This window comes from Gossypium hirsutum, chromosome A02, assembly GCF_007990345.1.
Source record: "Gossypium hirsutum isolate 1008001.06 chromosome A02, Gossypium_hirsutum_v2.1, whole genome shotgun sequence".
Lineage (NCBI taxonomy): Eukaryota > Viridiplantae > Streptophyta > Magnoliopsida > Malvales > Malvaceae > Gossypium > Gossypium hirsutum.
The window spans coordinates 19,131,502-19,143,203 of record NC_053425.1 but is presented as its reverse complement, the minus strand read 5'-3'; the positions used below and the strand labels follow the sequence as shown (position 1 = coordinate 19,143,203).

At 34.4% G+C, this 11,702-nt stretch overlaps 2 protein-coding genes across 3 annotated transcripts; both read right to left on the bottom strand.

The window, feature by feature from the left end:
• Positions 1 to 1,019: 1,019 nt before the first annotated feature.
• Positions 1,020 to 5,525, bottom strand: LOC107951129 (uncharacterized). Of its 2 annotated transcripts, none has more exons than XR_001698333.2 (8): positions 4,875 to 5,508; positions 4,073 to 4,141; positions 3,515 to 3,676; positions 3,156 to 3,287; positions 2,032 to 2,130; positions 1,873 to 1,950; positions 1,425 to 1,517; positions 1,020 to 1,304 (listed from the first exon to the last, which is right to left on the bottom strand). XR_001698333.2 is itself a non-coding variant. In XM_016886060.2 (8 exons), exons 3-8 carry the CDS (start codon positions 3,670 to 3,672, stop codon positions 1,131 to 1,133), a joined length of 738 nt encoding a protein of 245 aa, XP_016741549.1. In that variant the 5' UTR covers positions 3,673 to 3,676; positions 4,073 to 4,141; positions 4,875 to 5,525; the 3' UTR covers positions 1,020 to 1,130. The 2 variants fall into 2 exon arrangements, 1 of the variants encoding a protein (XP_016741549.1); XM_016886060.2 differs by having other exon boundaries at positions 1,873 to 1,954; positions 4,875 to 5,525.
• A 2,504-nt stretch (positions 5,526 to 8,029) lies between these two features.
• LOC107951128 (receptor protein-tyrosine kinase CEPR1) lies at positions 8,030 to 11,351 on the bottom strand. Its single transcript, XM_016886058.2, has 2 exons — positions 8,696 to 11,351; positions 8,030 to 8,614 (listed from the first exon to the last, which is right to left on the bottom strand). The coding sequence occupies exons 1-2, from the start codon at positions 11,166 to 11,168 to the stop codon at positions 8,208 to 8,210; spliced, it is 2,880 nt and encodes a 959-aa protein (XP_016741547.1). The 5' UTR covers positions 11,169 to 11,351; the 3' UTR covers positions 8,030 to 8,207.
• Between the last annotated feature and the right edge of the window lie 351 nt (positions 11,352 to 11,702).

The following is an 11,702-nucleotide window of genomic DNA, read 5'->3' as shown; positions in this document are numbered from 1 at the left end:
TCTAGTTGCCTTCCAATTCTTATCGAACCAAGGAAGAGAAACTTGAACATGGACAATATGTGCCCCCTATGTAACGAAAGGAGGAAAATGCTAATAATCTTTTCAAATGCTGTAGTTTTGCAAGAGCTACCTAGTTTGGCTCCTCCCTAACTTTTTGCATTGATCACATGTATAAAATATTTTCTCATTTCACCAAAAAAAAAATACTCAAAATTTATTACCATCTTCTAGGCTAATTGGAAACAAAGAAATGACGTGGTTTTCAAACTTATGTTCAAAAAAAATTACTAGCATATATGGCTTTCTTTATATATAATATAAATTAGTGGCTTGCTGTGTATTGCAATCAGTCATTCACATAATCATCTATATTTTCCAAAATTATGCTTTTCTTGCTGTCAATTGTCTGGCCCTACATTTACCATTTTCCTACAGTTGCTTTTATCATTTAGGCACTAAGTGGCAACTCAGTTAAGCAATCCATAATTTTTTTTTTTTAAAAACATTTATTGTTTGGTAATCATATTAAACTTCGATATCTAAAATTGATTTAAGTTAAATGCATAAATAGAGAAAATATTTTCTTGTGTTTTTTTTTCATTAAATTCAAAATTTTATTTAAAGAATATTAAACTTTTTATCATTTAAGCCAACAATGTTAATATCATCCATCAGTCTTTGATTCAATAAAATTCATCATTGGGTACTTTCTTCCCCTTTTTTCTTTGTGCTCACTGCAGCAAAATTGACTTTTAGCGGCGTTTTTTAAGGTAAGCGCCGCAAAAAACGTCGCTATAGACAGCGCCACTAAAGTTTGCGGCATTTATTTTAAAAAATCGCCGCTAAAGATCACGACCTTTAGCGGCGCTTATCCCACAAACGCCGCTAAAGATCACGGCCTTTAGCGGCACTTTTCCCAAAAACGCCGCTAAAAATCATGAAATTTAAAAATATATATATTACAAAATATTATAAAGGTCATGAAAAATATAAAAAAATTAAAATTCATTATTTCAATTTAATTTTAATTTATTCAAATAAATTGATTTCAATTTGATTCACTGTTTGTTTGTAAGTTAGAAAACTATAATCATCTAAACCAAACTAAATTTAATTTTTTTATTTTATAACTAGTTTCTTTTACAAATATAAAAATAAAAAAATTTATTTAAATTAGTAAAAAAATTAAAATACTCTATACAAATATATTTATATATTAAACGGTTGTGTAGCACAAGGAAACTTTGCTCGGGCACAATGTAAAGGAAACCTAGATCAGCTCCTTTGACATAGGGTCCAACGCCCTGCATATGACCATCCACAAGGGATTTTCCTTCAATTCATATAGTTTTGAAAACTCAACAAAATAATTTAAGTTGCAAGTCACATCATATTATTAGCATAAAGTTCTGAATATTTATTACCTTGCCATTAAGTTGGAGAAGTTCGCCATCGACCCATCGCGGGTTACGGAAACCAAATTCTGCTATTCTTCCCTGACCTTTGTAACATGCAACCTGTATTTTAGAGTTTTCCCATCAATTAGAAGTCTCAAAAGTATGAATTAACGTGGATTAACCCAAATCTCTCTCGAAGAGGTTCCACATATCTAAGACTCAAGATCTCTCCAAACGTGGTCGTACTAGTTGATGCCACTAAGGCATGGTGCCAAAGTATTTCAACTCATATCAATCAGCAAAAAGCCACACAAAGCAAACAAACCATACACAGCATTTAACTGCACTCATGACTCATGGTATCATTAAATACTCTGAATTCACCAAATTTTGAAGATGTCATAATTTAGAATCCATTTATGCCCCCTGCCCCAAACAAAAAATAATAATAAATTAAGGCACATTACTACTTTACCTGCATAAGATATGTTTCTTCATCTTCTTTAACCACAAAAATCTCAAATAATGGAATTCCAGGTGACGCGCTGACCAACTGTCTGCAAGCAATCAATAGTAAATAATTATCAATAATTTACGGTAGAAAGAACCTTAGTTGTGGAGAGATTTTTCTCACCTTGGACTGTAACTCCTAGCAACAAATCTACCTACGCCAGGTGTTATGCGTACTAATCTGCCAAATGGATCGTCAGAGTCCTTTGAGTAGCCTACCCACCTGCCCAACAGAAATAAAATAACATCAATTAACACCACAGAGAAAGAGAAAGAGATCTTCTAAAGGTCCGATTTTCTAATCTGGTTAGTAGTTCAATGTAGCTCTGCTGAGTTACAAACATTGTAGCAATAAACAGAATGTAAAGAATTGACTTCATTAAGGGGGAAAAACATATCTCAAGAAATGTGTTCTTATGGAATCTAATAGATGGAGGGGAAAACAAAAACAAAATCAGCAACAGATATTTTTGCAGATTTATCAGTTTTACATCATGATGAAAAAAGTTCAGAGTTTCAGTGATTTCTGCAAGTTAATAATGGCATACTACATGAAAATTTTCGGGATTTCTCAAACTATGAAATCCCAAAAGCAATTATTAAACTTCTTTTGCTTTTTCTTTGGATATGTCCATCATTGTTTTTGAGACTGCAGTCCCATTCCATTACAATCTAATCAACGAGAAACACACAGGGTAAAAGATTGCATGAGTTTGGTCTGATAATAAACCCATGTTTATTAGAATGAATAATGCGTGTTCAAAACTAACATCATCCTACAGAATATGATGAATGTTCCTAATCGTTTAACTATCTAGTTTAATTTTTTTTCAGATAAGAACATGGCATCTGGTTCAGATTTCAGAGATATATTGCTTTCAGTTTCTCTTGCAAGGGTTACCCAGTAACAGACACTTGTCTTTGATGGTGTCCATTTCGATGAAACGTAACCTGGCACTGCATTTAAGTTCCAGATATGTTCCATGCATAGCTTACCGACTCTTGTGTAAGAGAAACAACTACAAGAAAACAAAAACCTCGACCCCTCTCTAAACAAACAAACAAAAACGGCCCTAAAGACACAAAAGACTTCCCACATGAAACTAAAGACCAAGAGTTGTATGAATCCTCCATTGAAGTCCAAAGGGGTGAATGGTAAATAAAAGAGATAAAAGAAAAAGTGATCAAACATTTCAATTAAGTGTTTTTTTTTTGTTGGGAGAAAAAAAAGGATAAAAAGAGATATACCTTGAGAAAAGGGTTCCGCAATCACATCTGTATTCTCTTGTTCCACAGGTCTTAGAATGAGCCTTCCAATCTGATTGGACAGCATAGATCTTGGAGCATTTCTCACACTTCCATTTTTTCTCTCCATGTTTTCTGCAATACACAGTGTTGGTCCCAAAATACACAGAATAAATTTTTCTACTTAAAAACTTCTAATATGATGACAATAAGGTTAAGAAATGCTGTATGCACTCCATGCCACCAGAGTTGGTACATTGCAACTACAAAATATTAGAACAGCCTTAGACATAAAAAGATTTGTTATAACCTCCACACAGTGTCAAATTATAAGCAACAAAAATGCAGTAGAAATTAATTACCTTGGAAAAGTATCCAGCCATGTGGCAACCTCGATCATCACATTCACACAAAACATAGAATAGAAATAGGTCAACATCGTAATAAAGGGTCTTGTGGTCAAGGAACAACTTCGCCAAATAACAAAGATTCTGCCCATAAACCTTGTTCTTTTTGCCATCAACCTGTCTCAAAATATTTGAACAAAGGAAGATGAATGTCAACAAAGGCTAAAGATCTGCAGCATTCTACAACATGACATTTTGTAGCAGGAGCTAGAAAAAAAGAAAAATGATGAAAATTATTTCTACACTATTAAGCCAAAGTTGAAAAATAATTGTCTCAACACAACATTTTTCACAGTATCATTTAAAAAGATCTCAAGATTATTGGATTTTACATACAAAGAAAGATATGTGAAAATTGAATTTACAAAAGCAAAAACAATAGGGTAGGGTCGAAGAAAGCCACAACAATATAGATTTTACTTAACTAGATCAAGGAAAGGCTATTTCCCTTTTTATCTTTTTGTGAACTTTGGCACAGAAAGTAGTAGCAGTAAAAGCTATTCAAGAATATACCTCAAACATTGACAGGGTACCACTTCGATATATTTCGTCCCCAGGGGGATGCTTCAAATCACACTTCCTCTACAGAGTAGCACGAAAACAGAGAGTTAATATTGATTCTGCTCCATTTGTAACTTGAGGCAATCGGATGAAGAGGCAAAACTATGAAGGTTGTTCAAGTACCAACTAAGTACTTTTAGACAAGTTCAAGGAACAAAGTATACATTAACCATTTTATTTTTTAAAGGAGACAACATGAAACTCTTATGATTTATTTTTAACAAAAAGAAGGAAATATTTTTACTGATTTTTATAAGAATTTTTACTATTTTTTTAATTTCAAATTTAAAGTTATATTAATTATTTTTCATTTTATATCTAACGATGTTATTATACTAATAACCAAAGTAGCACTGAAATGATATAGTATAGCTTGTTATAGCAATTAATTAATTAATATATATATATACCCTTTCCTAGAAATGATTAAAGCATATATGTTTGAGTTGAAAACCAATTTCTATTTAGTACAATTCCTTTTCTAAAACAATTTATAAAGGAAAATCCTCGAGAACAAGTTAACCTATGCATCAATTATGTAACATAGACAACCCTATTTCCATTTATAAACTTATCACTTACGACAATTTAGGATTGAAATTGCTTCTTATATATCGGCACTCGCCGCAATTACTAAATCAATCTTACAAGCTAAAACAGTAATTTCTCAAGAATTTAACACAAACAAAGTTCATAAATTCAAGAACCAAACTATCCCCAAAAAGATTCCCAATTTATTGATCTGTTTGTTTACCTGTGGTCTCCCAAGTAGTCCAGCAGAATTCAAATTAAACCCTGGAATCTCCTCATCTCCCACTCCCTCTGAATGACTCTCATTACCCACAAACCCAAAATCCTTTGAATCCGAAATCCTACCAAACCCTCCATATCATTAACACCCACCTCAGCCTTCTGCCCTTTCACACTCATATCACCTCTAACCGACACAACTGCACTCTCCTCAGCTCGAAACGAGATCGGTAACCTCCGGAAGAATTGTTGCACCAACTCGTTTAAGCCAGCACCAAAGTCTGCCCCGACTTGGCCAATCCAGTTCCCGATATCTCCGATGTCAAAAATAGCAGAATTATCAATGGGAAGACCAAAATCCTTGTTACCAAAGGATTGGGATGGGAACTCGAGGTCAAAAAGCTTGGATTTTGGAGGATTTGGCCATGGAAACGAAGGTGGGATCATGTGGGATTGGATTAAACCAGTAAAACCTTGAGCTAGCCGATCGGCAAGGTCCTGGCCATGGCGTTGGACCTCTTCCCAGGCTTCAAATGACCTTTCTACGGACATTTTAGGGGTGAGATTGGGGGGTGTTTTGAGGATACCAATTTTAGGGGGAAAATTAGGTGTTTCAGAGGGGGAAAATTTAGGGATAAAACCGCGTTTTTGTGGCGTTTTTATAAAAAAATGTTGTTATTATTAATTTTTTACGGCGTTTTTTATAAAAATGTCACAAAAAATTATTTTATTTTAAATAAAACCATTCTGTTTTGTTATGCTAAAAAAATTTTATTTTCTCTATTAAAAAGTATTAGTTAAGTGATTTTATAAAATATTTGTTATTACTATTTTTATAAATTAGTTTTTATAAATAAAAAATTAAGTATTCTGAAAATAAATTCAATGAGTGTGCCATATTCTAGTATTCTGAAAAAGTATTAGTTAAGTGATTTTATAAAATTTAATGAGTGTGCCATATTCTAGTATGATTATTTTACTTTACAAATTTAAAACATCCATTGTTTCGAATCGAGTTTTAAATAAAATTAATTGTAATTTTATAATTTATATCAATTTGAGTGCAATAATTGTTTGTCTATATAAATTAAATATTAAAAATATTTTAGTTGAATCATATTAATGGAAAGAAAAATTTATAATTATAGTTACTTTTTATTAAGTTGGTGTTATGGGTTAATCAAGTATATTAATTCAGTTGTGAAATTATTAACTTACCCTCTCACATATAAATTAAGTTATAAGAATGTATTTTTATATTTATATATATATAAAATAAAAACTCGAAACACAATTAACTTTATGATTATAACCAAAATAACAATTAATTTTTATATAAACTTTTAATAAATATATGAATTAAACAATATCTTTTCGCATAGGAGTGTTAAATCTTAAAAAAGGAAAAGTAATTCTCTTAACATACTTTAACAAATTTCTGAATTTAAGTTTAATTGTTAAAATTACTTTTTTATTATTATTAAATTCGTTAGGGATTTAGGATGTCGAATTTGGGAAAGGGTGATAATACTTTAGGGATTTAGAATGAGGAAGAAGGGGGAAATAGAACTCGGGAAAAACGGGGAAAATGTTAAGTGTATCAGGTGTGGGTAAAAAATAAGACAGCTAAACGACGAAGTTTTGAACAAAATAATTTAACATTAGCAGCGTTTATAACCTAGCGCCACTAAAAATGCACCTATTGTGGCGTTTGGAATTTTAGGGGTTATAGTTTAGTGTTTAGTGCTTGTTAGGGTTTAGGGGTTTACTATTTTAGGGGTTATAAATTAATGTTTTATGTTTTTTTGGGGTTTAGGATTTTAGCGGCGTTTTACCAAAAGCGTCACTAATGCTCTGGTATTTAGCGGCATTTCACCAAAAGCGCCGCTAATGCTCTGGTCTTTAGTACCGTTTCACCAAAAGCGCCGCTAATGCTCTATTTTTAGCGGCGTTTTAACAAAAAATGCCGCTATTGCTCAGTTTTTAGCGGCGTTTTGACAAAAACGCTGCTAAAACCCTATTTTCCTGTAGTGGCTAAAAGCTTTATATAAACATTATTCCCTGATATAATAGGCCATCAATTTGAATGGAATACTAGTGTTTTCGGATTGGTTTTTATAGTTTGCTTCTTGTATTCTACTTGAAAGTTCCTGTGAATTGAGATTTTATAACTTCAAATCCAAATCCAAATCCATTCCACTTAACATAAATTTATATTTACTAATAAAATATATTTTTATTTAATATTAATTATAAAACATTTTTAATTTTACACCTAAATAGACAAACCCAAACCTAAACTTCTCTTATATCATGGAAAGGAGGCTGTAATACCATGGCCAAGCTATGCTTTATTTTATTTTATCTTATTCTGTTGTTGGAAGGAAAGGCGAAAGTTTTCTTTTGATACCATGCTCACTTTTTTTTTAAAGAACTCTTTTTTATTTTTAATATGGACTCACCACCATGCCCATAAGACAAATATTTTTTTCTTCAGTGAATCTCATTCCGCTTATGGGGGACCCCTCAAAACACTCACAAAGTTGAAACTACACAAACTCAAATTCCCAACTATACTCTGCATTCATTGATGCAAATAGCTTCAATCATTTCATGGATCATTTCATATTTATCTCCATTCTTGATATTTCGATGAATATTTATAAATTTTTAAAAAGGTAAATTTAAATAAAAACTTGGATGAAGTTTTTTATTAGACAAATGGAGGAATCCTATTTCCTCCCATCAAATATCATTAATAAATTTAAAAGGGTTATCCAACTTGTCAGTGGATTTTCATGGCTCACTATCAACGGTTAAGCAAGCAAAGATGGGGAGCCTTTGAATCCTCAACCAATACCCTTCTATTTGGACCTCAACAGGAGAATCATGCCTCCCTTTTTATGTTCAGAATCACAAGCCCCACTAAAAATGCATCATAAAAATCACATATGCTCGGATTTGAGCTTAAGTATTCGACCACGGTATGTGTTTAATTTTAAAATATTTTCATGAGTATTCGAAAAATCATACATTTATATCTCAAATTCAAAAACATGTCAAACATGAAATGTTAAAAATGAATAATTTTTAAAAAAGTGAAGAACATATTTTAAAGGAAAATTCCAAATATAAAGAGAAAGAAAAGCTATGCAATGATTTCATAAAGCAACTATAGTGATTAAAATTCCTGGTCCCTTAGAACAGATGGAAACAAAATAAAAAAGATGGAGAGAATCTACAACCCACCTATCAAGTATATAGAAAAGAAAAAGCTTAAATTGTTCTTTATGATTGGTTCCCTACTATTCTATTAAAAACTAGAGGCTAACTTTACCTAAAAACTACATATATCTGATTGGTTCTTTATTTTGTTGACATTCGCTGCTTCTTTGATCTTACTTGGTGACTTACAAGAAGAATCTAATCTGAAAGGCTCTGATTCAATCAACAACTGAACAACCTCGTTCATGGTTGGACGTTGTGATGGATTCTTGCATGTACACCGCATTGCAATCCTTAGAACTTTAACCATTTCATCCTTGAATGTCTTGGACAACTTCTTGTCTAACACCTCCATAACACCTTCCTTTGTCTCCAGTTTCGCCGAGATCCAGAGCACGATGTTCTTGTTTTCTCCGAAATCAGTCTCCACCGGTTTTTTTCCGGTTATTAGTTCCATTAAGACCACTCCGAAACTATACACGTCGCACTTGGTTGTCGCTTTATTTGAATATGCATATTCTGCAAAACCGACATATATGAATTAACGAGAAATAAAGCCGTAAAGAACTTGATTGAACTCGAATTGAGTGAGAATATTACCAGGGGCCAAGTAGCCATAGGTGCCTGCAATGACAGTAGTGGTGGAATCTTTCCCCCCTCTAGCTTGCAAAACCTTGGCTATTCCGAAATCTGCAACTTTCGGATGGTAATCGACGTCGAGTAGGATGTTAGTCGACTTGATGTCTCGGTGAATGATGGGTGGCAAAATATCATGGTGAAGATATGCCAAACCCTGTGCAACCCCGAGTGCGATTCGATGTCGAATCGGCCAATCCAGATCAAACCTTCCATTATGGAGAGCATCCCAAAGGTTACCATTCAACATGTATTCATAAACCAACAGGTTCCAATCCAAGTTTGAAAGGTAACTATACAGTTTGACTATGTTCTTGTGCCTTATGTTTCCTAGAGTTTCGACCTCTGTCTGCAATCCTTTGTCCAAAATCAACTGATCTTTGGAACCCGAGTCTTTGTATGTTTTGCTCCATAGTTTCTTCACCGCAACAACATGTCCGTTCTGCAATTCGATTCTATACACTGTGCCATATCCTCCATGGCCTACAATGTTCTTATCAACCATTGCTTCAAGGATCTCATGTTGGTTAAAACATATCCTATGGAAGCTTTTCACATCATATGAAAAGAATGATGAGGACAAGGTCTCATCATGTTCCATTACAGCTCTTTGTTTACTCAAACGACGTTTGAGTAACAAGACAGCTGCAATTGTAATGGCTAAGACAGAAACTATGATTGCCCACATCGAGTTTAGCTTCTTTTGGTTGTAAAAGTGTGAACATATGGGGAAATTTTGGACATGGATTGGAACACAAAGACCTGGATTGCCTGAAAAGCTTTCAACCAACCCTCCTTTAATCAACGACAGAGGGATTGGACCAGAAAGTTGATTGTTTGAAAAGTTCATGGAGTTAGGCAAAAGCTCACTCAGACTCTCTGGAATGTTACCAGTCAAGTGATTGTTGGAAAGATCAAGAACATTAAGAGATTTAAACAAAGAAAACGATTCGGGGATCCCAGAACTAAGATTGTTACCTTGCAACATAAGTAAATTCAGATTCTTTAGATTCCCAATTTGTGAAGGAATTGAACCAGACAAAAGATTGTTGCTGAGGTCAATCTTGACCAGGTTGACAGCTCCAGAGATTCCAGGAGGTAAAAAGCCAGACACCTTATTGTTCTGCAAGAACAGTTCGGATAAATTCCTAGCATTTCCCAATGAATTTGGGAAACGGCCCGTGAAACTATTGTCAGCTAAATCAATGATCGAAACATGTGGGAGACCGAACAGTCCTTCAGGGATCCATCCCTCCAAATGGTTATTAGAAACTCGAAACCTTAAAAGGGATTTGCAGTTTGCATAGCTTTCAGGCAAGTTCCCAGAAAACTTGTTATCTAACATAAGCAAATACAACAGTTTACCTCCTCGACAAACCTCTGTCGGTATTGGACCTGTAATATTGTTCTCCGACAAGTCGAGAGCAATCATAGGCGCCGAACGCCCCAGATTTCGTGGAACCTGTCCCGATAAGTAGTTTCCATAAAGCGAAAGGATTCTCAAAGTTGTTGACCCTGTAATTTCACCAGGGATTTCTCCTGTAAGACTGTTGTTATAAATCTGAAGGAATTGAAGTTTTGGAAGTCGACATATAGACACTGGAATGTTTCCACTCAATCGATTCACCGACATGTCCAAATCTATAAGCTCTGTCAGGTTTCCAAGTTCTTCGGGTATTGTCCCAGATAAGTACTGGTTGTAATACAGTTCAAGCTGCTTCAAGTTCTTCAGCAATCCAAGCTCCTTAGGAATTTGACCAGACAGGAAATTCCCACTCAACTCGAGATCAACAAGCGATGTCACGTTCCCGATTGATGCTGGGATCCGACCATACAACATGCATGTTGTGAAAACCATAATTCTTAGCTTGGAAAGCCTGGAAATGTTGTCCGGAAGTTGCCATGGCTTTAATTTATCGTTTTCATTAAAGTAGAGCACCTCGAGATTGGTAAGATTAGTTATGGACATGGGGAAATCGCCTATGAAGTGATTGTACGACAAGTCAAGAACACGTAAAGAGACCAGTTTGGAGAAATCCGGAAGCTTTGTTCTTAAATATATGGAACTCATATTGAACACTTCCAGGGAAGAACAATTCACGATTCCGTTCAGAAAGTTGCCGTGGAAATTGTTGCGGCTGATATCGAGAACACGAAGCTCCGGCAGACGAAAGCACACGTCGTCGGGAAAGATGCCGGACAGTGACCAGCCGGTGAAGTTAAGAACTTCAACATAGCCTCGATCGTTGCAGTTAACTCCGGTGAAATTGCAATAAGGTTTCCCTCCATTAACATCCCAATCAGATAAGGCCTTTCCCGATAAAGATGCTTTCATTAAGTTGAAGAATTTGGATTGATCATGTTTCATGGCTCGACAAGACAAAAACATAAAACTAAACAACACAGCTAGGAGGAGAAAATCAGCTTTTGATGCCATGTTTCAAACAACAAATAAAAAAGAGAAAAGGTGGTAGTTAACTAAACCTGGTGTTGCAGAGAAGAAGGTGAAGAAGATGGTATATAAATAAGCTGGTTGAGGGGATTATTTGGTACAGCGGTAATATGCCTGGGCACCACTCCTCATGTGATATTTATCGTGATTTGTGATTTTTTGAGAAAGAGGATTTTGATCTAAGTTTATACCCACTAGCTGATGTAGAGGAATAACATCAATTGTAATACTTTATATGGATTAGATGTTAGAATAATCTGCAATTGATCTTGATCAATGAGGACCCTCTTTGATGCCATCAGTCCAAAGTTCCTAAAAAGGTAGGCTACCAATATTGCCACTTATAATTTTATTTAAGCAAAATAATCATGTTTACAATGTTCAAAAAGCAAATTTCGTTTCTGGCATTACATGACAGATATTACGATTCGCTTGCATGCTGTACTTGCTGCAATATAATGGGGTCATATGTACAATATGCTGTTAGAAAAAGGTTCATTTATGAGTGGTAAATGAACC